This window comes from Brachyistius frenatus, unplaced genomic scaffold (assembly GCF_029030835.1).
Source record: "Brachyistius frenatus isolate BFR_SWC_R1_liver_20210118 unplaced genomic scaffold, ASM2903083v1 Contig_42, whole genome shotgun sequence".
NCBI classification, from domain to species: Eukaryota; Metazoa; Chordata; class Actinopteri; family Embiotocidae; genus Brachyistius; species Brachyistius frenatus.
The window spans coordinates 2,391,465-2,417,743 of NW_027210641.1; the positions used below are offsets into that span (position 1 = coordinate 2,391,465).

Genomic DNA, 26,279 nt, shown 5'->3' on the forward strand with positions numbered 1-26,279 from the left:
CAGTAGTTGGCGGTATGCTTCTTTAAACCATGTTTGTGATCTGCCAATAAACCACAGGAGAAGATTAGGACAATTTTGTGAAGAAGAACGAAAACGTGTGCTATATGATGGATATCATAAAGACGGGAAAATATCAGCATATCGGTAAAATAATCCAATATCGTGCATCTGTAAACTGAACACGTCATTCTAAAATAGAACTATTGGTTTCAATATGAAAATGACTATCTGGCAGTCATGTAATCCTAAAAAAAGAAAAGGTCGTATGATCAACACAACACTGACACCTGAATCCAAATTTGTGAAACCAGACGATAACAAAACTTCAATTGAGGAAATAATCTCAGCACAAATTTAGCAGCGTTTTGTTTTTTACATTTGGATTCGAAAGAAACGGTATAAACTTACTTCCATCTGATTTACTTTAATCCAAATACTGAATTAAACGCTACTCAAAAGTACTGAAGTCACGACATCTTAAAAAGTAAAGTTGTTTTCACATGAAAGCTGTTTTAGCTGACCACAGACTGACAGCTTAGAAAAAGATGAAATATTTTTAGTGGTAAGTTCAAGAACGGTTTCATTCAGAAATAGCGTTTCGGTGTCTCCTTGTATAACTATGATGAATGAGTTTCTGTTATAATGGTCCAAATTTGACTCAAGTAATTGTTTCATCTTGAAAACTCAAGCTGAAGACTGAAGATGCACCTGCAGTATTCAATTTGTGCAAAATTCAAACTGCAAAAGGGATGAAATCCTGAAGCGGAAGCTCACGAATTGAATTTTTAAGACGGCGGATGTTTCAGAGAGGAACTGGTTTCATGTAATGCGCTTAAAATATTCTTCACAGGTTTTTAAAAAGTTTTCACAGGCAAGTAAACTCTTCAAACTTGTACAGAATTATTTATTTTGTCCTTAATCATTTGACATCTTCCAATAAATCCAACAGCACTGTCCTGAATTAGCAAACATGTATACTGGACTATAAACTGTCAGCCAAGTCACACAAAATGAAATGTACATTTCAAATGATTGCTATCCAGTGTTAACTGAAACTTGAACACATCACAGAACTTTACTCCCTCTATTACATAATACTGCTCTTTGGGGTTATAAAAATAGTTTAATAGCATATATGCCTACTTGTGCTGAGAAATGACTCTTGGCGATCACACTGCTTTATTGCCGAACAACACAAAGGGGAGGAAAAAAAAAGAGAAGAAAACTGGTATAACTGCAAACAAAATATTGTAGCCTTCAGTACCATTAATAAAAAAAATAAAAATAATAATAATAATCTACAAAGTGCAACACAAAAAGATAAGAGTCCTTTTATACTGTGTAAAAGGTGCAAATTGTGTTGTGTTTGTCGGAGTTGGGGGGGGGGGGGGGTCACATGATGGCACATTTCACGAAGTCTGAATGAAGAAGATTCGAGTCATTTTTCACAGAAGAGCAGAAAAAGGAACAGAAGGTGAAAATGTAAAACGCTGATGTAGCATCAGGTGACACGAGTCTACGGATTAATATTGGACTTTTCCTCACTCGACTGTGTCTCCCGCCGTAACTGCGAGCTGAAAAGAACAAATATAATGTATTTAAGCAGAAATGGGCTGGAAATGTTCTGTTTATGTACAAGTTAAGAGAACAGTTTGGCATTGTGGGAAATACTTCATATTTTCACGCCACCGTTTTGTCTTGTCAGCTAAATATAAAACCACAGCCAGCTGTACAATCTAATACAATCCAACACAACAGCCCTGATAAAAACATCCATCCTATAATGCTCAATGTTAAATTTTGAAGTTTATCATGATTTTTTTTTTTACAGATTTATCAGCATGTTTCCTTCATTGTAAAGATAATTGTATATTGTAATGGCATCAATGCTAAAAACACTTTACTGAAATCCAATGCCAACAATCTTTTTACATTAATAGTCATTATAGAATTAAGACTTCGAGGCAAAACTATAATCTTGTGTTGCATCAGACTGTAACAGCGTACCTAAGAAAGTCAGTACTAAATGTATATTTGAGTAGTATCAATATTCTTCTTTCCCTCCGACAGAATAAATGAAAGTATTTCCCAGAATGTTGAACTGTTCCTTTAACCTGCCCTGTGCAATATTGGCCCCCAACAAAAAACACAATATATCATCTGACCACCAAGATTCATGAAAACTCCGCAAAACAAATACTGCAACCAGGGCTGCACATGATTATTTTCACTATCGATAGTTTTCTTGATTAATTGATTAGCTCTTTAAAATGTCCGTAAATGTTGAAAAATGTTAACCAGTATTTCCCAAAGCACAAGATGCAGCCTCAAATTTCTTGTTTTGTCCCGATCGACAGTCCATAATAAAAAAACATATATATATATATTTTTTTTAAATCATGGAGAACTAAAGGAACCAGGAAATATTCACATTATAGATGCTGGAATCAGAGAATTTAACATTATTTTTTTTTTAAAAAAAGAAGAAAAAAAAGTCGCAAAACAATTAATCAGTCATTAAAATAGTGGGCTAATCATTTTCTGTTGACCAACTGATCGATTAATCGATTAATAGTTGCAGCTCTAACTGCGTATTTTAGATTTTGTTCATGCTCATCGTATTCTGGCAAAAAAAATTAGACTAATTATTTTGATCTTTCATTTTTTTTTTTTGATGTATCGCTGCAAATACACTTTAATGCCAGAGAGGGAAAAAAAAAAAAAATAAAAATAAAGAAGGAAATCACAAGAAAAACATCAGATCTACCATTTTTAAAGCTGATTCTATCCGTCCCGTTCATCACAAACACTATAAGGCTGATTCAGTCCTGCAGCAGTATCCTACAACACATACCGCCCAGGGAGACCGATCGGCTTCACACTGTTAATACTATCATGCACGTTCCTTTTAACCGACAGTCGGGAGGAGCAGCGGAGCCGCCGGTCTCCCGGCCGCCTCTCGGCTTTACGTTAATATGTACATCCGAAGAGGAGCGTCGTCTGCCGTGGGACGATGTCGTTTTACCGGAAAAACTTTTCACGAGTCCGAAATGAAAAGTTACAGCCGGGCAAATATTACACTGCACGACCAACTCTAGAGTCCAAGCTGTGAGACTTCAGGTGCACTTTTTGTTTCGTCCCAGATAGTCTGCTGCAGACCTGCAAAAATACCGCCAGTCTCATGCTACTGTTTTATGGCTACTTTGTTTATAGTCAAAAGGCATTTATACTTTTAAGTGCAATTAAAGCTGTAGGTACCGTGAGGAGATGGTACCACTTCAGCTCCTCGGAAGACTAACGGAGTCTGCTGATTTATTAACTGGATGATGGCACGGCCCTGTTAATGGAATGAATGGACGAAACCTTAGTTTATCTGATCAATCGACCGCACGGCAAAAAACCAAAAGAAAACAAAAAAGGGGATGAGCCCAAAAAAAACAAAAAACAATGCAAGTGGAGGCTTTGTGGAATCGGAGGGCTGGAAACAGAGCGTCCAGTGTTTAAAACTGGTGGGGCTTCAATAAACCTGCCTTTTTTTTTTGTTGTTTTGTTTTTTTTGTTCATTCTCTAATATTATTACAGCCACAGCAAAAGAGTGTGAAACCAAAACGTTAAAGAGAATCAAGAAATACATAATAAATCAATAGTAAAACATGATAGAGGGCAGCCAGTCTCATTCACTGGATGAGTACTTAAAAAGTTTACAACTAGAGAGAGAAATCAAAGACTGATATACAAAAGAACACGTACGAAGGCAAGGCAATCTCATTTGTGGCCACTTTAGTCTCTCAAAATATTTACCTCACAACCATTATCTACAGTTTGCATTTGGCCATTTGTACACAGTGGTTCCAAACGCTCCATCATTGTTTTTCACACGTCTGTAGAAATGAGCTTATTTACAAGTCTGTACAACCACCTGGTAGAGCTCTTTCCATCTCCCAGAGGACCCGGTCCACTTAAAGCAGGATACCTGAGAGTTTTCAATAGAACGCTTCAACCCACTCGCCACTCTTCATTGCATGTTTCACACGAGATCTCGCACAGCCACACACACACACACACACACACACACACACACACACACACACACACACACACACACACACACACACACACACACACACACACACACAGACAGACAGACAGACAGACAGACACACACACACACACACACACACACACACACACACACACACACACACACACACACACACACACACACACACACAATTAATTAAGCAAAGTATTTTCTCCAAAAGGATGCCGAGTGTAAACCTTTGTGAAAAAAGCCACCAACGCACCAAAACCCCCAAAAAACTCAAAGAGTCCTTCCAGACAAGCTAGCCAACTCCACTCATAAAATAAAACGGTTGAGAAGGAGGTATTGAGAAGGGACATCTTACAGCAGCTGGCAGCGTGGCCACTGACTGTCCTGAATAGGACCCTCTGGTGCTGTGCTTGCATATGAACAGACATTAAGTAGGCCCGGGATTCGCTTCAGGCAAATGAGTGATGGAGACCTTCCTGGGAGACTTCATCCCGGCTGTGGAGGTCAGAGGAAAAGATCTGACCGCTGCCACCAGGGTGGGAAAGTAGAGGAGCCGAGCCGGACGTCGCTCCTCTCACTGAGCCGGGCCGGCCTGAGGCACCGAGAACCTGACGACCGGCAGAGAGGAAGGTTAATGCTCACAGGACACCTCAACACCTGCAGTCAAGAGAGGGACCTTCATGTCCCTTTACATAGACAAAAAAAAAAAAAAAGTAATATAGCGGGAAAGTAGCGACATGAACTTGACTTACGTCTGAAGTCTCTGCACTAGTTCAGCCACCAGGGAGTCACAGATCCCCGGGTGCGTTTCCTCTGCCAATAAAATGGCCTCCCGCAGCTCCTCGGCAGCTTCTGGCTTGCCGTTACTTGTCCCGCTCTTTTCTTTCAACTGCAACAATGACAGCTTTTACAACATGTGTAAAGTTGGAGACGTTGATTTAATTCTGATCAGCTCAGTACTTATTTACATTTCCTACAATAGTTGTGTTTTAAATCGTCCGTTCAACGAAGCTGATTATGTTTTAATTGGAGTAAATTTGTGACGCTTTTACCTCAGAAAACAACGGAGAAAAGATTGTTGATAAGCTTTGTGACAAAGGCCTCTTTGGAGTCTCCTGCACCTGGAAACAAGATGATTTTCTTTAAGGTGAAAAAGGAACTCGAGGAAACCTTGAACATACTAAATATATACTAAAATATGCTTCTACCTGTTTCCTTCCTATCTCAGCAGGCTGCGCCGCCCCGTTCTGAAACTTCTTCAGGTCCTTTTCCCGGATGGTGTTGAAGATCCAGTCGTCGCTGCCGGCGTCGTTTCCTCCTGACGCCTGGCCGTCTGGCTCCCTGTTGTGAAACAGGATTTCAGGAACACCATCAGTGCGCTCAAAGTTGCGAGACTTCGCTCCTCCACCTGCAGACAACTTACTCGTCAGAGTCATCGGAGCTCGATTGCTCCCGAGACTGCTCCGATTTCCACCTCTTGTATCGGTCGATCAGCTCCGTCAGATAGGTGGTCTTTTTGGCGTGCCTTACAATATACTTATGTTTCAACAACTCTTTGGCAGTCGGCCTCTGTAGAAAACACACAAAACGAAAGGTAACGCCGAACATTAAAAGAATCACTTTCCTTTTCGTGTGCAAATGCAGGAAAAACTGCTGTACAACAGTACAAAGGAGATTCCGTCAAACTTACAAAGCTGGGCTCCTTATTTAAACAGGCTTCAATAAATTCTTTAAGTGGTTTACTGTAGTTTCCTTCCAGTGTCGGTGGATTGTTCTTTGGGATGAGGAACAACACCTTCATAGGATGAAGTTCAGAGTGGGGCGGCTCTCCTTTAGCCAGTTCTATTGCTGTTATTCCTAATGACCAGATATCTGCCTATTAACAAAAAACAAAACAAAACAAAAACATTTGAAACAAAAGATCAGCTCACTAGGAAACAGCAGAATCTCAAACACAAAACTCGACATTTAAACCGGCTGACTCAAGGCGGCATGGGGTGTATTTGAGGAAGCTCTGCAAACAGAAGACGACGACATAGTGGTTGTTTTGTCGAAGCCACAGTGACTCATGTGGCGGTTGTTCCAAAAATATGCAACGGGTCATTTCAAGTCGAGAAAAACCAACGAACGCAGCGCTTCAATGTTTCTGACAAAAACACGTAAGAGTTCATCTGAGCGCTGAAATGAAAAACAAAAGGTGGAAATCATTTGGCAGCAATTTCACTCACAGCTTTTGCTTCACCAACACTTTATTTAATGGCTCATTTTATTGATGCCAAAAGTGAAAACAGCAGGTTTATGTTTTACTGTGGTTTAGAAACAGATATTACTTAATGACCTTGTATCAATAACACATGCTTAACACAGGAGCACCAGATATGACAAAGATCTACTGATTTCCATTCAGCCTGTGACATATTCATATAAAACAGCAGCCACATGATTTCCCATCCCACCAGGTCTTTCATTATTTACACTTTGCTGCTGTGTCTTGCCGTGAACGTGAGTATTAAGGTTTACTTGTGTTTTTGAGTTCAAAATGATTGACAGGTGACTTATTCGGCCAAAACACTTGATTTTGCTGAGTCGTCACCGATTGGTGTAAATTAAAAGCTATTTAAATCACAGACTTTACATTTTTGGAGATTCTGTACAGCTAACATGATTGTGATAAGAGGACAAGGTGGGTTAACATTTACCTTTGAGTCATAGGCAGATTGCTTTATGACTTCAGGCGCCATCCAGAAAGGAGTTCCAACAAATGTGTTCCTCTTTATCTGTGTGTCTGTCAACTGGCCCGCGACTCCAAAGTCAGCGAGCTTCACGTCACCTTGTTCTGACAGCAACACGTTGGCAGCTGGGAAAAACATGAAATGAGGTGTATATATATATATATATATATATATATATATATATATATATATATATATATATAAAGTGCTGTACTGATCGTTCAGCATCTAAAAAAAATTTCCCCTCGGGGATTAATAAAGTAACTACCTAACCTAACCTAACCTAACCTAAAAAGGTGCAGACCAGAAAAATATCTCAACCGCCTGAGTATGATTGATGTGATTATTCCCTGATCTGGTTTCTGAAACTGAATATCTCTGTTTGGAAAACCTCAATATTTTGTCTTGGAAAGTTTTAATCTCTGCATCAGAGACCCGGGACAGAAAAAGTGTCAAAAGGAACTGGGATAAATGGCTGTTATCACAGCTCTCACCACAGAAACATCCACCTGTCAAATAGAACAGAGTCCTCTATCATCGCACTACATTAACACAGATTTCTATGATATTGTGAAGAACAGGCATTACAGAGCTGAACAGGATGAAATGTGGACAAAGTAAAGTGATGTGACTTGTGTTTGGATCTGAATACAGACTCGACAGTGAAAACAGGGAATAATTACAGACCCTGGAAATTGTGGAATTTCTTTCTTTCTTTTTTTTTTTTTTTTTTTTTAAAGAAAACCTGGTAAACAGAGTCATTAACAAGACAATTGAAACACCATGTCCAGATGACTCCATTTGTTATTCAAAGACCAAGGTATGTACCAGATTTACCTTTGATATCTCTGTGTATTTTCTTTTCAGAGTGCAGATACTCGAGGCCTTTCAGGATTTCCCTCAGGATTGTGGCAATCTGCGTTTCATCGAGGGCGCCTGCTTCCAACTAGAAGACAGAAATTCCTGATGTCATGCTTCACAATTTCAAAACTGTAAAAATGGCCTACAAATCAAAAAAGATTGTGATTACGTGTTTCAATTTGTTTAATTTGGATGAAGACTTACCAAATCAAGAGCTGATCCTCCACCCAGATATTCCATAATAATCCACAATTTTGTACCCTGAAAAACAAATCAGCTGTTGAGTCAGGTAGAGTTCAAAGTTGCAGAAGAGAGTAGGAACAGAGAAACACTTTATAATCACTGAAGACAATAAAACCTTTAAATGAATTTACTGTGTGCTCTGAGAATATTCTGTTAATATCAACATGATACGATTACTAATAATTGACAACTACTCCTGCTATCAATAAACACTAATGAGCATAAACATGATAACTATCCCCGTCCAATGTGCTGCCGATCCTTCATTTGCTGGCAAAACATGGACTTTACGAGACCTCTGAATGTGTCCTGTGGTGTTAAGCACCGAGACGTGACGAGCAGATCCTTTAAATCCTGGAAGTTGTGAGCTGGTGTCGCCGAGGATCAGATTTAATCCAGCACATCCTCCACCACCCTGCTGCCACTTCAATGTGGCATCGTAATGTCACTTTGCAGGCTTGTTAGTCCCTTTCCAGCAGCTGAAGACTTCTGATTCATCAATCACGAATATACAAGTAAATATAACAATCAGAGCAGATGAGTTGAATTTCAAGAGCGTGAGGGTTCAGTTGGGTGAATCAGAAGATGGACAAGCTTGGATAAATTAAACACAACCTAACAACACACCGTCACTTCCTAAATTGCTTAAGAAGTGCAGATGCCACGTCAAAAAGTAAACATATTCACATTAAATCAGCAAGTTCCTGAAAAAGTCATTTTCATTCCACGTATCCAACAATTTAAAACACCCAGCATGTCGGTAGATTAAAATCCTGGGAGTGTGAGGTTGTACAGCAACTAGGCCGAGCCTCGGTGCATCCAGAGTACCGCAGACTGACTTTGGGTGAAATAAATCCTCTACTGTGTCTGATCCAGTTGGACCCAGAAGCCCAATTGGTTGTTTCGGGCCGAGGTGGTCAAACACTCAGAGGTGTCAGGAATCACCTCTAACAGCACACCAATCTGAAAAGTATCAACATCTTAGCCTAAAGCTTTTATTTAAGCTTTAATAGATTGTTTCATCGATTGTTTGTATGGATTTAGTAGATTGTACTGAGCTGTCAGTCACCTGTGTTTTTTTTTTTTGACGAGTTCAATATACTATCCGTCGTTATGCACATTAAAGGCTGGAAAACAGACACGATGCACATAATGTGCAAGTTGTGTTTATATAGTTTATGTAGCATAATATGAGCCGCTATCCCACCTGTGTAGACGGCTGAATCGATTGAAAACCATACTTCCATACAAGCCTTGATTATCTCCTTCAGCCAATAGCATGACTCGTGCTAATGGACCACTTCTCTCCTTTCTGCTTTAAAGTGCCCCAGTAAACACAGTGAGAGGCCCTCTGAGCACCATCACATGTAGCATGGAAATCTACTAGTTACAAAATACAGATCCTGCAACACGGCCATAAATCAAACTCCTCATTACAACGACGAGCATAATGTCGCTCCGGTGTGTAATTTTAAAAACTATGCTGGCATCATTTATCACAAACATCAACTTGGCTCTGACCTCCGCTGCCGGCTTTAACAACAATTAACCGCCAAAACATGCTTCTGTGCAAATACCTACAAACCGCACTTATAGCGCACCACGAGGTATACCACAGGCAACACTCGCCCCATTAACCTTTTTCATTATTTATTGCCCTACATTGCCAACGCTTGCTTAAATTATGTTATGCAGGTTATGTTAAGCACGGACTACGAGTTCATTAAATGATACGTTGGTTGGAGCTTACCTTGAGATAGGATCCATAATACTTGGTGATAAAAGGACTGTCACACTGGCTGAGAACTGTGATTTCCTGTTGAATGTCTTCGATTTCATCCTCCGCTTCCTCCAGATCGATTATTTTAATGGCCACGACTTTCTGCGTCCGATTGTCAATGCCTTTAAAGACTTCACCAAAAGAGCCTTTCCCTATCCTCTCCAGCTTGGTGAAAAACTCCTCCGGATTGGCCCTGAAATTCTGAACGACAGAGAGAAAGATGTTGTAAGAGAGATGTTACAATCACATGTTCAATTCCTTTTAATTGAACTATCTTTCAAACTCGACTGGTTGGCTTTCAAAAATGTGTCGTCTCTAAACCCAAGACGAGGTAACCCCCGGTGACATGATAAGAGTTGTTTAAAGAAACTCCACTGAAGCTACAGATGATATTATAAAGCTTTTTTTCAAAGATAAATGTTAGTGACTATAATAAATAAGCTGATCTACAGTGTTTCATTATGTCACAAAGGGGAAATGTAGTGAAATCAGGGAAGTTAACAATCTTTTCAACCCATCGGGAACAAAATGCGAATTCATTGTGGACAGTATCGTCAACAGCCGCAACTGTCAAATTTTAGACTTGTTTGACCCATTTAATGTTTCACTCTCCCATAATGCATTGCGTTAATAAAACTCCAAAATTGGGTTAAGTCAAACCAATACTGACCAATGATAATATTGCTTTGCCGTAGTACTGATTTGAAATATTAGCTTGACATTAACTTCATGTTAAATTTCAGAGATATTTCACAAAAGTAATGTATAAAATTAAAAAAAACAAAATGAATGAATATCACAGACCGTGTATTTTAGCTCATTACTTCATCAAATCCAGTCATTATTGAATCATTTTGTTCTTTGTTGACAAGCAAACAGCCTGTAAATCAGCTTGGCCTTGACTTCTGCATGCAGAGTAACTTTTCCTAATTTGTGGCTTTGAGCAACACTTGCATCATAAGAGCACAACATAGACCTGACTGAGGCTTAATGACCTTCACCACAAAGGCTAAACAGAAATTGAAGGACTTACACCCTAAATTATTGACTGAGCTAAATGGTTTATTTCCCCACGGAGCACCAGGGAGGAATAATGCTCTTCAAGTTGGCCAGTCCAATTTCCCTTCATACACGGAAGCCAAACTGCTGGAGTAGTGTTTGCAGTGCCTTCATTTCGATGGCAAAAAAAAGTAGAAAATATTGCAAAAATTTATATGAACTCAACAAGAATTATAAATGCAACAAATTGCAATTTTGCAGCAGCTTGATTTAAAAAAAAAATAAAAATAAAAAAAAAGTTTTAGCCTGATCCTTAATTTACCAGGTAACCCATCTCTAACCATTTATGGGCCCACATGGTTTATTGCTTTACAGTCTCCCGCCCCTCCCGCCCCAGAGAATAGTTTCCTGTAACAGTGCTAATGCACGGTGGTCAACATCATACGGGAGGGGAGGTGAGCAGCTGCACTTTGGAAAAACTGGCAAAGAGGGGGCAGCTGAATTTGATAGCAAAGGGACTTTACAACAAAGACAAAAAGACAAGAGAACAAAGCAGAGTAAAAAATAACACAACCAAAATACTATCATAACACCGGTGTGGTCAGTCATCCAGGTGAAAATTATAATGTTGAGGCTGACCTCTGTGAAAACAACGGGTGGAAAAAAAAAACAACAAGAGCACTGTGACCACAGACTACACATGATGGGAATGTATTTGCCATATCCACAGTCAGCAGGTTTACCGCGACGACTAAAGCTGCCTGAATCTGGCTCTAAAAGCATGTGTTTGATGCTCTTCCATCTGCATAGTAGTACTGTATAGTCCAGTGTCATCCCCACACCACACCGCCACACCCTCAGGGTCAAAGGCTCACTGCCGGGCCTCCCAACAGCGAGCACGCCTCTGCATATTAACCGACAGGAACAGATCTCCCGATGCTGTCGCTCTCATCCTGTACGAATCTGAAAGTAGGAAAGACTCGCTCACAATTCAAGAGGAGTATTTCCTGCAATTATTTCACCGCAGGTATTCATGCGTTAATGAAATCCCTTAAGAGTTTGGGCTTAGTGCAATTAACAGCTTAAAGATGTAACCCTATGGTTGATATTTTTCACAATTGTTTACACATTTTATATAGGCCGATATTAATAGATAACAAAAATAACAATAATTTATCGCGCTGAATAGACAATTGATTTAGTGAGAAACAATTAGCAGATAACTTAATAGTGGAATCAAGCCGTTGCGGCGACGCTGATTAACGCCAAACATTTTTAAGACATTTATATCACCAACTCAACTTACTGACGATACTGTATTTACAGAATCAGTTCAGGTCTCCTCAATCATAAGAGATGAAAGAATAAAGCTCATCGTAATTACTTAATTAATGAGCCAAGCACAGAAAAACAATTCCTAATAACACTTGGCAAACAAAAGTGGAATATTTGTCCCACAAACCACATAAGGTGGATCCTATAGACGTTTTATGATGAATTTAAATTCGTCCTTAAGAGGTTTTTTTTGTTTGTTTTTGTACCAAACAGCTGTTGTTCCAGGTAAAATATGTACAAACCTATTTCTAAAACGTACAAGTGTGACGCTTTTGCCAATTTTGTGGTGCACTTTCCTTGGTGCCACTTCTTTCATGTTTCAGATTATAAAGTTTAAAAAAAAAACAATACAACAGGTGAGAGAGAAATTCAGAGATATATTTGGACTCACAAATACACAAGAAACATAAGACAATAGGACAAAAAAAAAAGTGTAATTGTTTGTCATTTTTTTTAAGGCAAAGGGGGCTAAACATTAAATAACCACAGCAGCTGAAATGTGAGAAATTGCTGCTTTCAAAACATTTTCATAGGTTTTGCATCATTTATAATAATAATAATAATTTTTTTTAAAAAAGGTCTGTTTTATAAATTGAGGATGACCAGACTAAAGATCATCTGCAGGATCACTAAAGAATAAACGACGACAGCCTTTCTTCCCGTAACGACTCTGGACTTTGATAAATAGGTCCATTTATCGGTGCAAAGCAAAGGCGACAGTAAAGTGACACCGATGCATCGCAGATAAAAGTTATTTACGGGCATCCTTGAACTTCCGACTTCAAGATAAGACAACGAGCGAAGTTTAAAAAAAAAAAAAAAAAAAAAAAAAAAAAAAAAAAACACACGACGAGTGTTTTGTTTTTTTTATTATTATTTTTTTAAATCTTACACACTTGCCTCTGAAAGTTCGTTAATAAATATGACCCCCCCCCCCCCATTTGGTTTACCTGAATCCCCGACAGTCCGCTCTGAATCGGGGAGTGAGCCATGGCGGCGGGCGGCTCAGCAAAGATGACGCCTTTTCCTCGTCTTTTCAGCTTTTCCTCAAAATCCGGGTGTAACGTTTACTTTCCTGCTGCGGACGACGGCGCCGCAAACTCCCGTCGGGCTTCTTCTTTTTCTTCTTCTTCTTCTTCTTCCCACGTCTCGACGGAAGTCGTCGCTTAATTTAAGAAACAGAGAGACGGACTTGTCGGCTTCTTCTCGCTCACTCGCCTTCCGCAGTTAACGTTAGCTCGACGTTAGCCACTTTAGCGGCTAGTTAGCAAACAGTTAGCAGGGAAATTGTACCTCGGCAGACCCGCGCGGGTCTCTCGGCACGTCGCTCTTGACAGTTCCCCGGGGATAAGCGAGAGGTCGCGTTTGAAACAGCCGCACACGGTGAATGAACGCACGCCGCTGTGTAGTTTCGCCGTTTGTTGTTCTATTCCCTCATCACTTTTCTCTGTCGCCCCGGCGCCATCTTGGTTAATGTCATTTTCATTTCCCGGACGACCAATCAGCGCGAGGAAGAGAAACACGGGCGCGCATGTCGTCACTCGGAAACCAAATACGTCACAGGAAGGAAGACGTTGACGCAGGTAAGCAGCAAGGTGATGATGAAGAGAACAAATGTAAAACATGAACGGAACAGAGAAACTAAAGGAAGACCAACTGTAGACTATTTAGGATCAACAAGACTAATTGTTGTGACAATTCATATTTCATTTTCTATTCAATTGTTTATTTATTTTTATTCATCTATTCATCTTCAGGCCTATGTGTGTTGTTATTTTATTCTTTGGTAGAAGAGACAGAGAAAGGTTACTCCTGATCAATGGGTGCAGTAATGCACCCAAAAGCTTGTTTGCCAACTGCCAATTAAACTAGAAGAAGAAGGAGTACTATTTCACGTGACTTAATACTGTATTGTACTTTTTACTCCACTTAGATGTACATGAGTTATGTGGACTATTGCCAACACCAACAGTAAAAGTAATATATCTCCACGTGAAGTAGCTGCAGCACAAAAATTGCTTCTCTGCCTACATAGTAATGCATTAATATGAACTAAACAATAAAATCATGATACAACAAACGGAAGCAATTCTGCTATATAATTGATAAACTTCCCTTTTTATATTTAAGTACATCGTGCTGATAATACTTAACCACAGTAAATATGAGGCTCCAGCAGCAGAATCAGACAACTTTTCAGCCTTTTTCAGTTTGATTTAGTTTGATCGATGGTTTTTGAATGTTATTTTGAAAATATATACACATATATATATATACATATTTTGCTATGATTGTTTCTGGCATCTTTCAAATGATTTAATCAAAAATAATGAAGAGATATCAAAACAATAATGAGTTGCCCCTCTCGAATAAAATTCAAAAGGATTTTTACCTCAACCAGCTTTAAAATTAAAATGCTGCTCACATATTAATGACGTAATCTCCCGATGCTGTCGCTCTCATCCTGTACGTATCTGTGAACACTGGAAAGACTCGCTTATAATTCAAGAGGAGTATTTCGCGCAATTATTTCACCGCAGGTATTCATGCGTTAATGAAATCCCTTAAAAGTTTTGGCAATTAACAGTTTGAAGATGTAACCCTATGGTTCATATTTTTCACAATTGTTTACACATTTTATTTAGGCCATATTAATAGACAACAAAAATAACAATAATGTATTGTGCTGAATAGACAAATGATTGTGAGAAACAATTAGCAGATAACTTAATAGTGGAATCGAGCCATTGCGGCGACGCTGATTAACGCCAAACGTGCGATAAATTGTTCAAAAGTTATTTTTACTTCAACCAGTTTTAACAGTAAAATGCTGCTCATGTAGTAATGCAGTAATCTAATGAATGAGTACTTGGAGATCTACTTCTGACATCGTTTAGCAAATATCGTTTCAAGATCTCACGACAACGACGACGAATGAGAAAACAGATACCAGGGGTTAACTTTTATTGGTTACTTCAACATAACTTAGAGATAAAATATAAAAGAGCAATTACAACTAATGAGATATAAATGTGAGGAAAAACTAAACTAACATCTGTTCATCTGTTCTTACAATACTATTAACGTTATATTAACTTGTCACAATATATAAAGCAATTTTCCATTAAAATATAAAATGCTTAACACACACACACACACACACACACACACACACACACACACACACACACACACACACACACACACACACACACGCACGCACACACACACACACACACACACACACACACACACACACACACACACACACACACACACTTCCATTCTCTCTTACGTGTTACATGACAAACTTTGCATAATGGTGCATTGTGAATGTCTCATCTGTGTTTTTTTTTTTAGACTGTTCACATTTTGGTGTGCTTGGCTTCATCATCATCATCATCATCATCATCATCATTATCATAGGGATTTTTTACTGAATTTCTCTTGACCATGTTGACCTTCCTTTTATCATCTTCGTCATCATAATCATCAACCTTCTTCCTGAACTGGGCCTCAATTTCTGCCGGGTCGATGTAGGTGTAGAAATGTGCCATAATGGAGAAGATGATGCACACGACGATCAAGAGGCAGGCAAACTGGAGGTACTCCGCCCACTTTGAAAGAGATGGGGAGACACAGAGGGACGGACACACCGCGTATTAACGTCTCAACATGTTTACTCTCTTACTGTCACGGTTATTACATTTTACAGAAACACAAGTACGCTTGACGTGTCCATCTTTTTATAATCTCACCCGTTTGGGAATCTTTGCAAGCTCAGCCACAATCAGGACGATAAAGTTGCCAATAGCAACGGTAAACAACCAGCCTGCTTGCAGCACGGCTTTCATGTTACTAGGTGCCTTGAGGACACAAAAGAAAAAAAAGGACAAAACCATGAAGAAAGAACATTATATAAACCTGTTGCATAATCCGGGTCTCAACTTCTGCAAAGGTCATTGAAATGAGTAGTTTCCACACATTTTCTTTTCTGACGGCACAGTGCAGATAAAAGGTGTAGAGACTGTTAATGTGAATTTACCTGCGAGTAAGAGAACTCCAGACCAGTGACGGAAAACATCACTTCACCAGCAGTGATGAAGAAGTACTGTGGGATCTGGAGGGCCATGTGAACCGAGTTGGGCTTTATGTCTTCTACTGCAGTGATGGACTCCTGACACTGAAAATAAATCAGTGAATAAACAATGTTCAATGTAAGGAAGTAAGTCTCAGAAAGAGATAACTGAACAGATCTTGACTGACTTCACCAGAACATAAAATTACAATATTTCTATGTTTGTCCTGTTTCTACAGTCAAGTGTAAGGTTGGAGTTATTCTACATTATTCCTATTATTAGCCAATCCTATGAAAAATGTTTTTTGCACAACAATGGAGTGAGATATATCAGGGTCTGGCTACACAGACAACTCCAGTTCAAAGATCAAAAATAATAACAACAAGTGCAATAATCAAAGATAATATTTACAAAAAAACAAAAACCTTAATATCACCATTCACTCGGGGCAAATATTTCTGGGATTTCAGATTTATCCCAGAAAAAAGAAAAACACAGAATGTCATTCATTACATTGTGAAACTCACATTCGGTCCAAAGGCTAATGTGCTGGGGATGAAGAAAGTATATGAACTTCCAAATCCAAAGTCCTTGCTGTATTCACATGACTGTGAACCACTCGATAAGGTGAACATGACCCTGAACATTAAAAAAGAAAATCTCTTAGAGTAACTGTATTAATGTTTGCATGAAATAATTACTGTAGTATAAAAACACAGAATAAGTCAAGATTACAACAAAAAAAAAATCCTTACTTTCCGTTCTTTATCTGGGAGTAGTTGGAATAATAAAATGGCTCAACTGGTCCCAAGTAGTCTGCAGGAGTGGAAACGTTCACTGCTGATTTCATTCCATTTACAAATCTGAAATAAAGTTACGTACAAAGGAATAACAGAGAAGAGAGTGAAACAATTACTCTCTCGTCAATTATTAATTTTCCATTGGTCCGCTCATCAGTGTGTTACAGTATAATCGTTTGTAATTTAACTTACCGAAATTCATTGTTTCCTTCTTGTGGCTTATAAATCAAATCATCAGTCTGAGGAAATAAGGCAGTGGATATTTATTAATCTAACGGTTAAACCTCCTCTCGGGTGTCTTAGTTTTGTTATTTTGTGCTTTTAACTCACCAGCAGCCATTCGTGACTGATGTTCGAAGGAATAAGAAGCGTTTGTCGCTTTCCTTTGGCCAAGTGAACCGTTTTTGTCAGTCTGAGGCCGTCTATTGAAACGGAGATTTGCTCTGCTCCAAATGTGAAGTATTCATCACTCGCCTGCAAAAAACAGACATCGTTGAAGCAGAGCAAACATTGGGATAAGAAACAGAGACAGAGACAATGGTGCTTTGGATTCAAACCTGTAATTAAGATGACATACCCGAGCTGCAGGAAGATTCAGTGAAGCGTCCGGCAACCGAACTGTAACTGCACTGCTGCCCATGTTGAGTAATTTTAACTGACTCTGGGAGGCCGATGGAAAGACGGGCAACGTGTTCTGAAAAGTAGTTCAAAGTATAAATTATTTGTTTTAATAAACTCCAAAAGTAATTTTTAACACTTGTGCGAGTGTATGTGGTTGAGGTTAACTTACTTATAGGTTTAAAACCTTCTAATCTCTGAACTGTTGCATATCTTACAGTATATAAAGAGATGAAGACGTTCATTGTTTTTTACTTACTTCAATTTGAAGCTCGACCAAAGCAGCGCAGATAAAAGCAACAGCGGCCAGAAACATCCCCACAGTCATTCTTTTCAGAGGTCTGTTGAATTGACGTTAAGTTCTGTTACCGATTTGTGCAAAATTAATACAATGACAACACTAAATAACTTTTTTAAATCACTAATGTCAGCATATTCAGCGTTATAATATATAGACGGTGGGTTTTGGGTCAGATAGAAATATACTGAGGCTCAGCGAGTTTGAGTTCTTCTGCAGAATTTTGCTTTGTTTTGATGCTGTTGGTTGATTCACAGCCGGCCTTGCTTTCCTTCATTGTTGAGCAGTTACAGGAATAGTTTGACATTTTCCTTGCTTAAAATTTGGTGATTGATGTAACTCTCGAGGCCGGTTGCTAAATATGAGGCAACACCCGGCAGCCAGTTAGCTTAGCCCAGTGGTTCCCTGCAGCCCAGAAAACTTTTTCCCATGACGCCATAATTACAAAAGTGTCATCTGGTCCTACACAAAGGTTAATTATTATCTTTTTTTTTTTTTAACAATAGAAGTTTTAAAGTATATTCACAAAACTTTAGTGTAACATTAGCGGTAAAAACCACTGACAGAAACTGTATAAACAATCACTTACGTGAAGTTCAGCCCACATTTTTGGATGAGAGGGTAAATCACGCTGTCCATAAGAGGCACCAGAGTCAGGATCAGGATGGGGTTGACCGTCTTTCAAAAAAACATTCATTTCCCAGTGAGTAACCTTTCAAATAAAATGCATCAGTTCCATGATGATAACATGATGAAGTTGCTCACCTGCATCTGATCAGGCTGTATAACAAGTGCTCCCTGCAGACATAAAGAACAATATTGCAACGTGAAAACACCGCTTCGCAGAATTAAAAAAAGAATCATAGTTGTTGGTTTTCTTTTTAAAATCACTAAACTTACAAAATTTCCATCCATCGTGGTGGCTTGCAGAGTCCATCTCGAACCCTTTAAAGAAGATGCCAAATTTAGCATAATTTCAACTGCCGAGAGGTGATGTCGCTTTTTTATTTTTAAATGGAAGACTAACTTGAAGGTACCTTTTGGTCAAAGAGAGTCCAGAACATAGGCAGCGGGATGTATAAAAACAGGACCTTCAGCACCATTTTGATTTGAGCAATGAGGAGTTTCTAAAACAGGCAGACGGAGTATAAACGGGGTGTTATTTAACCGGAGAAATATTTGGTTATCGAGACTTTACAGAATCAAATAAAGTGAAACTTACATCATACTTTTCTTCGGCCCAGTCCATCCAGTGCTGCTTCCCCGGGTCGCCTCTGTGCCTGTAGCGGTTTTTAATGGCAAACTGACAGAGAGAAGAGGAAAGTGAGAGAGATGTTTTTAAAAACACCTACAGTTTAATGTTGGTGCACATTAATGCAGAAAAGGCTGATAGCAACGACTCACCCCGATGCATTTACACACATCCAGCATGATGTTCCCCTGTGGTTCGGCTTTGTAGTACATACCGCTCCCAACGATAAACACAACTGTTAGAGAACACGGACATCTTCAATATCAACACACCGTTTATGTACCCGACCTTTACATTTTTATTTATTTTTTGCTGCATGAAGAGACAAATTGTTCAGACATACTCAGCGCGACCGCCATCAGCGCTGCAGGGACACCGAAGGCCAGAGAATAACACTTCTGATTGCTGTAGATGCCGCAGTCCTGAGCTGCAGACAAAGGAAAGCACCTCTCATTCAACCACAATTAAAAAGTTCCCCCATACTCAGGGACTGTTATTAGCGATTAGCGTGTTTATATGACGACGTGGATCATAAACTGCGTGTTACAGTCGTATCTACCTCTGAGGATCGGAGTGATGATGGTTGACAGGAGACTCCCACCGTTGATACACAGGTAGAATACGGAGAAGAAAGTTCTCCTTTGCTTCTCCTGCACAGGAAGATAAGCCAGCGACCTTTTGTCATGTTGCGCAATGCTGAATAAGACTTGTAACCAAAAGTGAAATGATCATCATCTGTATGAAGCATAATGCAACCAGAAGTCAGAAATCAGGAAATGATAACATGCCAACACGCTCAATTATGATTCTGAACATCGCAAACATTGTAAATGTTAACTATTAGCAGTAGTCATCAGCATTAGTCATAAGTGTCCTCGTAAACAAGCTGACATAAGCATTTATCTCAGTTGTGTCCAAGTCTGCCCTCACAGGTTTTGATAGTTGTAGAAAGCAGACTGAAAATGAGGAAAAACAGCAATTAAATACCTGTAACTATGTTCAACTTCCTGGTAAGAAAAGGTGAATCCATAGAAGAGAAGACTCGGGTTTAGAGAGGAGCTGAAGACAGCTGATGTTCTCACCTGGTGCTCGTTGAACTGGTCTCCACCGAAGGCAGCCACGCAAGGTTTGATGCCGCCGGTGCCGAGAGCGATGAGGAGGAGTCCCACCATGGACAACACACTGAATGTGAGGAAGAACAAGCGCGTGAGCCGGGAAGCGCTGTACAATTATGGGATGGAAACGGCAAAACGGTGTCTGCGTTATTTATTTCTGTTGTAGCGTTAGAAACCTACACATGGAAGGTCATGTTGTTCAGTGTCCCATCTCTGTCCGTGTCAGTGATGTCATGGATCGCGCTGACAGCCATGGCAACCTGGCCAATCGCATAGACGATGGACAAGTAGATGATCGTCCTGAGAGCCAAAGATGGAAAGAGATAGCAGTGAAGAAGTATGTTTGACTTTAATTTAAGTAACATTTGATTTTTAAGATAATCTGTCCAGGCGTTCTGGATTCAAAGTCCTGTTTCAGTAGAAGCTTTATCAGCAAAATGCAGATTAATGAAATTATGGCAATCATTAATTATATTGACCTCTGCCAACGAGGTTTTGTTTATGGTTCAGTTTGTTATTTTGTTTGTCTGTCACTTTTATTAACTTTGCCAGCTACGGCGTTTAGCCTGTTGACTACGTCACCTACATCTTAAAGTTCCGTAGTGATTTTAGGCCGTTTTAGAAATACGATGACTATAAAATTAATACTAGAATGCATATATTATAGTTATTTCAGATGCAAATTTGCACATCACAAGTGGACTATTGGCCTTGGTGATTCCCCTTTCTGCTTTACATTATTAGATTGTTAATATTGATCCTCGTGAATGTGGAATTTGACATTTTCTTATATTTAAATGTCAAAGTAATAAATTCCAGTCTATCTAATAAATGCAGTAGAGTAACAAGTGTAATATTTCCCTCTGATATATAGAGATAGAGTAGAAGTTCGTAAATGACCTTCAGTATATCTACTTGGTTACTTTCCACCACACAGAAACTTTAATTAAATAATTCAAGCCTTCGTGTGTTAAATCAGCGGAGCTTGAAGGAGCCACTCACTTGAACTTTCCCAGCCAGGAGTCGGCCACGACGGCCCCGAGGATGGGGGTCAGGTAGCAAAGAGCCACGAAGGTGTGGTAGATGGAGGTGGCCAAGTCATCGTCCCAGCGCAAGAAGTACTTGAAGTACAGAACCAGCACGGCTGTGGGCGGCAGGGAGAACCGTCACGTCTTACCGCACATCAACTGCACAGTGCAAAGCTTTCAGCTGCACAAAGGGTTAGTGAGAAACCAGCGAGGGGTCAACGACGCCTACTTTAAAAAAAAAAAAAACGGTAAGGAGCTCGTTGTCATGGTTACGGCCACACGTGCTACGGTTAAGGTTCCCCGATGAGATGTTCTCACCTCGCATGCCATAGTAGGAGAACCTCTCGCAGAACTCGTTCACAACGATGAAGAAGATGCTGAGCGGGTAGCCACACACCTCTCTGCTCTGTTGGGAGATAAAACAAACAAACAAACAAACAAACAAACAAACAAACAAACAAAAAAACTGTTTCAACAGTAAATAAAATTACGAAGATGGATTACACGGTAAAACCCTCAATTCAGACTTCACGTTACATATAGTGGCAACAAAATCTACTGAAGTATGACAAAATACTATATTCATAAGTATAATACGATTGAAGTATGAAAAAAGACTATATTCATCAAGTATAATACAGAAAGCTCAGTGTCATGTTACATAGCCTAGATATTTTGTTAATCATGATTTATAATCATTTAAGCAGGTTTTGTACATCGTAGTTGGTCACAGATTTCTTTTATAAATGTTATTTGGTAGAATTTAATCATTAAATGCTTTTCTATAAAATGACACGTTTTAGAAACTTTAAATCTGAAATGAATTAACAGTAAAATGAAGATAAACTATATTTGCCTCTGCACTGCAGTAGAATCGAGTTAGTTAAAAAAAAAAAAAAGAAGAAACAAAGAAGGGATTACACAAATAAAATGCAATAAATACCCTCAATTTATAATTAAAATGGTGATTAGTATTCAGTGCAGTAATAATACAGTGAAAATATATTTTGTAGGTGTATTGTGATCCTGTTTGTTTTGTTCCTATAAATTATGATTTAGCTTTACTGAGCATTTAAAAACAAAAGGCAGTACTTTACCTTTCCTTTGTACTGCTTCCCCTTTTTGGGATCCTCGTTATCTGCAAGATGAAACTAATTTATATAAAAGAAGTCCAGAAAAAAAGACACATACAGCAGCCTACTATCTGCTGCCGTGTTATATTTTTGAAATCTATTTCTCCCCCACAAAATTAAAAGTTAGTAATGTCACCTGTCATGATGTCTCGCTGCTCTCTGCTGCAGTTTGATATTCCTGAGATAGTTTAGACCTCTCTGTTCACGATGTTTCAGGTGATACTGCTTCTTATTAGCCTTTGATCCATCTCAATGCTGACGGTGTTTCTTAGATAGGTGAGATGTAGGAGATAAAGAGTCACGTATGTTCAGTCCCTGACAACTTCATAAAAAGTATTAGTCAACACCGCAACTCAACCGTACCTTCGAATAACACACCAATAAACAAGTCAAAACAAGTAAGTGCTCGTGAGTGTAAGTGCAGAGAAATGAGTGTATTTTATTTAAAAGAAAAGCATTAAGAAACATCTCTGTTTACAGCAGAACAGTGACTTTTGTGTTAAATAAAAGCTGTAGATTAGACAAAAAAAAAAAAAAAAAAAAACATTGCTGCCCAAACATAAAGACAATTTATTGACAATTCTTGAACATTTTAATGAACACAAAATGGTAAAAGCTTCATATTACTTCCACAGTAGGCGTAGTGTCTTTTTTCACACCTCATCGCTTTGGCAAGAAGGTGAACATAATCTTTACAGTGTTTGAGCCCCACACAGCAAGATACTCTGCAAATATTGCACACACTCCTTTTTTTAAATTTTTTTATATACATTAATAAACAACTTGGAATATACTTTTTGTATGCAATGGCTTTAAATATTTAAAAACTCCCCCGCTCTAAGACATTGAAGTGATTTAAGGTTGAATGCTAAGTCAAAGGAGGCCCTTTAGCAAAATTTATCTTTTTTTTTTTTTTTTTTTTTTTTTGTAGAAATATAACTTCATGATGAGCGTCGACGTGTGCAGCATATACTGTTCATCAAGATATCAACAGCGGCTTATAAAAATGGAATACTGTACATTAAAAAAAAAAAAAGTAAAACATTATCAAAATAAACAAAAATGGGCTGATGGGAGGGTGAGTGTGTGATGTGGTGACATGCATATCAAAAATCACAACAGGAATGTCTCCATGGAAAAACAAAAACACGCCCGAGTCTTTTCAGGTAGAAACAGGTGAGGACGAAACGGATGTCTCGTCAAACACGGGTGTCCATAAAAGCGGGAACGAATTCTGTCTCCCGTCGTGCGTGCTGCTCGAGTCTCAGGCCTCGCCTTTGTACTGATCACGTAAAATCAAACTGGCCACCTCCAAAACAGCCACTCTGGTGAGAGTCACAGTTAAAAGGTGAGAGTCATCTGTGCTTCCACACAGAAGCAGGATGAGAAGCGACAATATGGCATCGCTGGCTGGCGAGTTCAGGGTGCGCCGCGGTTCGAGGCTAACCCCCGGCTTGCGTCATACCACGGAGGATGAGCTGGGGATGCCCTGGATGGTGGCACTGGTTGGTGTGCCGCTAATGGCATTAAAGATGTGAAGGGAGTCCGGGAGAAGGCTCTTCATGCCATCTTCCACAGGACTGATCTGGAAGAAAGGCAGCGTGTGAGGACGAGCGACGCAAACAGTCACCGATAAGCCGAGCCAAGCCAACAAGCTTCTGCCTGGCTGTAGATGTATATTTACAGACATTAGGGATCAGACATAAGAAAACATTTTCTCAGCAAGAAAGCGTATTTCCCGTAAAAGACTGCGCGCCCATTCAAGAAGATTGACATGAAAAAAAAACACAAAAAAACAAACAAACAACAAAAGCAAGTAAAAAAAAAAAAAAATCACATAACACGAACTTAAAATTAAAAATATTAATTTGTGTGTGAATGAAAAAACTAATGTAAATTAGTTTTTTTCAAAGCACACACATTCCCATGCACGTACATACATATACTGTTCATATACATACATCCATACTGCATACACATGCTGGAAAATATATCAGCAAGCCAAACAAAATAATCCAATAGGAGACGGTTGGTCGAGCCAGCTGCTACGACAGGAGTGAAGGTGGGGTTTAGGTTTTAAAGTGAGTTTTTGTTTTTGTTTTAAACTAGTTGGAAGTAAAAATGAAATATTTTGTCAATCTCAGTCAGTTGAGAGAAAAATAATCAGCAACTATTTTAATAATCAATCAATACATTTTCATGCAAAAATATCAGATATCTAACGGCTGCAGACTCTTTATTGTATTATAGTAAACTGAATATTTTGGTTTTACTCTGTTGGACTTGTTTCACTTGTTATCTGGTCACATGATGGAAGAAATCCATTAAAGGAGAATTTAATTGGCAGATTTATCTGTAATGAAAATTGTTGTGTTGTATTCTGATCAACATGTGGACCACCATGTGTGACAATACTTGCCGTGTAGCTGATTTCTCATTTATTGGAGGGATGTAAAGATAAGCACGTCTGTGATCTGATAACTTAGCCAAGATAGCAGTTGCTCTTAAGGTCAACAGATGGACCTTTGTTTTAGCAGCTTCCTTTTTAAATTCAAATTGCTGGAGGTTTTTCTTCAGAAAATAGGACAGATTGGAGAAATGTTAGTCTAAAAAGTTCTTCGTCTTTTCGTCTGGCTCGACCAACAATCCACAACGTCGAGTCTCTACTGCAAACGGGTGCTTCTTGTATTACCATCAAATCTGCTCATGTCAGCACAAGAGGAAAAAAAAAACAGAGAACGGTGTTGTCAAAGAGTGAAGTATCACTTCATCAAACATGTAATGAATGGCACTCTGTTTACTTCGCTTCGGAGGCAGACGTAACCACAGCAGTGCTGGCGGTACTTACTTGCTCGTGCATGATGATGGACAGCTCTCTGGCCAGGTCTCGGTAGTTGGCTTTCATCTCATCGTGGTACTCCTGTTGGTCCTCTTTGATCAGTCGCTCATTAATGCCCAAGCCGTGGCCACACGCCTCCACGAAATGCCTGCTCGCAACAAGTAGCGTGGACATGCGTTAAAAAAAGGCAGATTACACCGAGTTGTAAAGGCCGATTCAGGCTTTTATTTTGTAATTGAAATCCACGGACATCTGACGTCTCACCTGAAGACTTCTTTCAACTGTTTGACTTTGTTATCTGGATACTTCTTGGCGCTCGCATCGTCCAGGAAAGCTCTGGCATACGCAAGCGGCCCCGCGTTTACCTGAGGATGTCAATGTTCTCATTATAATGTTATTAAGGTATGACAGGCGTGTGTGTGTGTGTGTGTGTGTGTGTGTGTGTGTGTGTGTGTGTGTGTGTGTGTGTGTGTGTGTGTGTGTCCACATGTGTTGACAGAAAGTAGAGCAGGCACCTGGACACTGATGCTCCCCTGCAGTTTGAGCTGCAGACGGATCATGTCCACCTCGCTGGAGGAGCAGAGCTGTTTGATCTCGGCCACCTTCTTGCTCATCTCGTCGATGGCCACCTCGATGGGGCTCAGATCGGTGTGGTGTTGATACATCACCGCGATACGTTTCTTTACGTAGGGAAAACAATGCGTGGCTGCGGGACAGAAACACAGCGAGGAGAGGGGGAGGTGGGGGCTGGGGTGAAACACTTTGGCTCTCGGTGAACTTCTCGCACGTGTTTCGTAAGTTTTTACAGCTCAGGGTCCTCTTGTGTGCGTGGACAGTAAATCCTGTGAAACCTCCAACATCATGAAGATAAGCTGAGGTGGAGCTTTTGCACCATAAAACAACATAACTGTGATTAGGATTAGGAAAGAAAAAGCTGACATGTTCAAATTCTAATCAAAGAGCTGTCATTCATGCCGAGTCATATAATGAGTAAACAAGTGATGTGACAGCTCGGTGTGTAGCTAGAACCTGATCAGCTCAACTTGTGGAAGCCTAATGAAGGGTGAATCAGGAGATTGGAGTTCGAACGACATGAATGTTTACCAGGTTTGAGGA

The 26,279-nt window shown here is 39.5% G+C and overlaps 3 protein-coding genes across 11 annotated transcripts in view; all 3 read right to left on the reverse strand.

Annotated features, from left to right (window-relative positions):
* Positions 1–889: 889 nt before the first annotated feature.
* On the reverse strand, positions 890–13,481 carry stk24a (serine/threonine kinase 24a (STE20 homolog, yeast)). The gene is made up of 11 exons (XM_069702628.1): positions 12,952–13,481; positions 9,638–9,868; positions 7,849–7,905; positions 7,621–7,729; positions 6,751–6,908; positions 5,742–5,927; positions 5,475–5,620; positions 5,260–5,392; positions 5,104–5,172; positions 4,804–4,940; positions 890–4,659 (listed from the first exon to the last, which is right to left on the reverse strand). The coding sequence occupies exons 1-11, from the start codon at positions 12,991–12,993 to the stop codon at positions 4,626–4,628; spliced, it is 1,302 nt and encodes a 433-aa protein (XP_069558729.1). The 5' UTR covers positions 12,994–13,481; the 3' UTR covers positions 890–4,625.
* Positions 13,482–15,155: 1,674 nt separating this feature from the next.
* Positions 15,156–21,531, reverse strand: slc15a1a (solute carrier family 15 member 1a). Its single transcript, XM_069702660.1, has 21 exons — positions 21,510–21,531; positions 21,166–21,307; positions 20,344–20,463; positions 20,131–20,230; positions 19,608–19,698; positions 19,392–19,475; positions 19,201–19,283; positions 19,019–19,099; positions 18,834–18,923; positions 18,697–18,741; positions 18,562–18,594; positions 18,386–18,474; positions 17,758–17,839; positions 17,458–17,574; positions 17,211–17,354; positions 17,073–17,119; positions 16,836–16,943; positions 16,608–16,719; positions 16,047–16,184; positions 15,760–15,867; positions 15,156–15,618 (listed from the first exon to the last, which is right to left on the reverse strand). The coding sequence occupies exons 1-21, from the start codon at positions 21,514–21,516 to the stop codon at positions 15,367–15,369; spliced, it is 2,073 nt and encodes a 690-aa protein (XP_069558761.1). The 5' UTR covers positions 21,517–21,531; the 3' UTR covers positions 15,156–15,366.
* A 1,212-nt stretch (positions 21,532–22,743) lies between these two features.
* LOC138623248 (dedicator of cytokinesis protein 9) overlaps positions 22,744–26,279 on the reverse strand; it is a 71,594-nt gene continuing 68,058 nt past the window's right edge. For all 9 annotated transcript variants that reach the window (XM_069702653.1, XM_069702655.1, XM_069702652.1 and 6 more), the window contains 4 exons: positions 25,679–25,869; positions 25,428–25,528; positions 25,173–25,311; positions 22,744–23,909 (listed from right to left, as the gene is read on the reverse strand). In XM_069702653.1, the coding sequence (XP_069558754.1) occupies positions 23,784–23,909; positions 25,173–25,311; positions 25,428–25,528; positions 25,679–25,869 (557 nt within the window). In that variant the 3' untranslated portion in view covers positions 22,744–23,783. The remainder of the gene's footprint in view (positions 23,910–25,172; positions 25,312–25,427; positions 25,529–25,678; positions 25,870–26,279) is intronic.

Excerpts from the sequence above, each read along its gene's own strand:
- stk24a (XM_069702628.1), bottom strand. The coding sequence starts at position 12,993 with ATGGCTCACTCCCCGATTCAGAGCGGACTGTCGGGGATTCAG. Across the intron at positions 9,869-12,951 it reads GCGGACTGTCGGGGATTCAG|AATTTCAGGGCCAATCCGGA; the intron begins GTAAACCAAATG and ends TCTGTCGTTCAG. Across the intron at positions 6,909-7,620 it reads AATACACAGAGATATCAAAG|CTGCCAACGTGTTGCTGTCA; the intron begins GTAAATCTGGTA and ends TGTTTTTCCCAG.
- slc15a1a (XM_069702660.1), bottom strand. Across the intron at positions 19,284-19,391 it reads GCTGATGGCGGTCGCGCTGA|TTGTGTTTATCGTTGGGAGC; the intron begins GTATGTCTGAAC and ends GTTCTCTAACAG. Across the intron at positions 17,840-18,385 it reads AAATGTGGGCTGAACTTCAC|ACCTCTGAAAAGAATGACTG; the intron begins GTAAGTGATTGT and ends TCAATTCAACAG.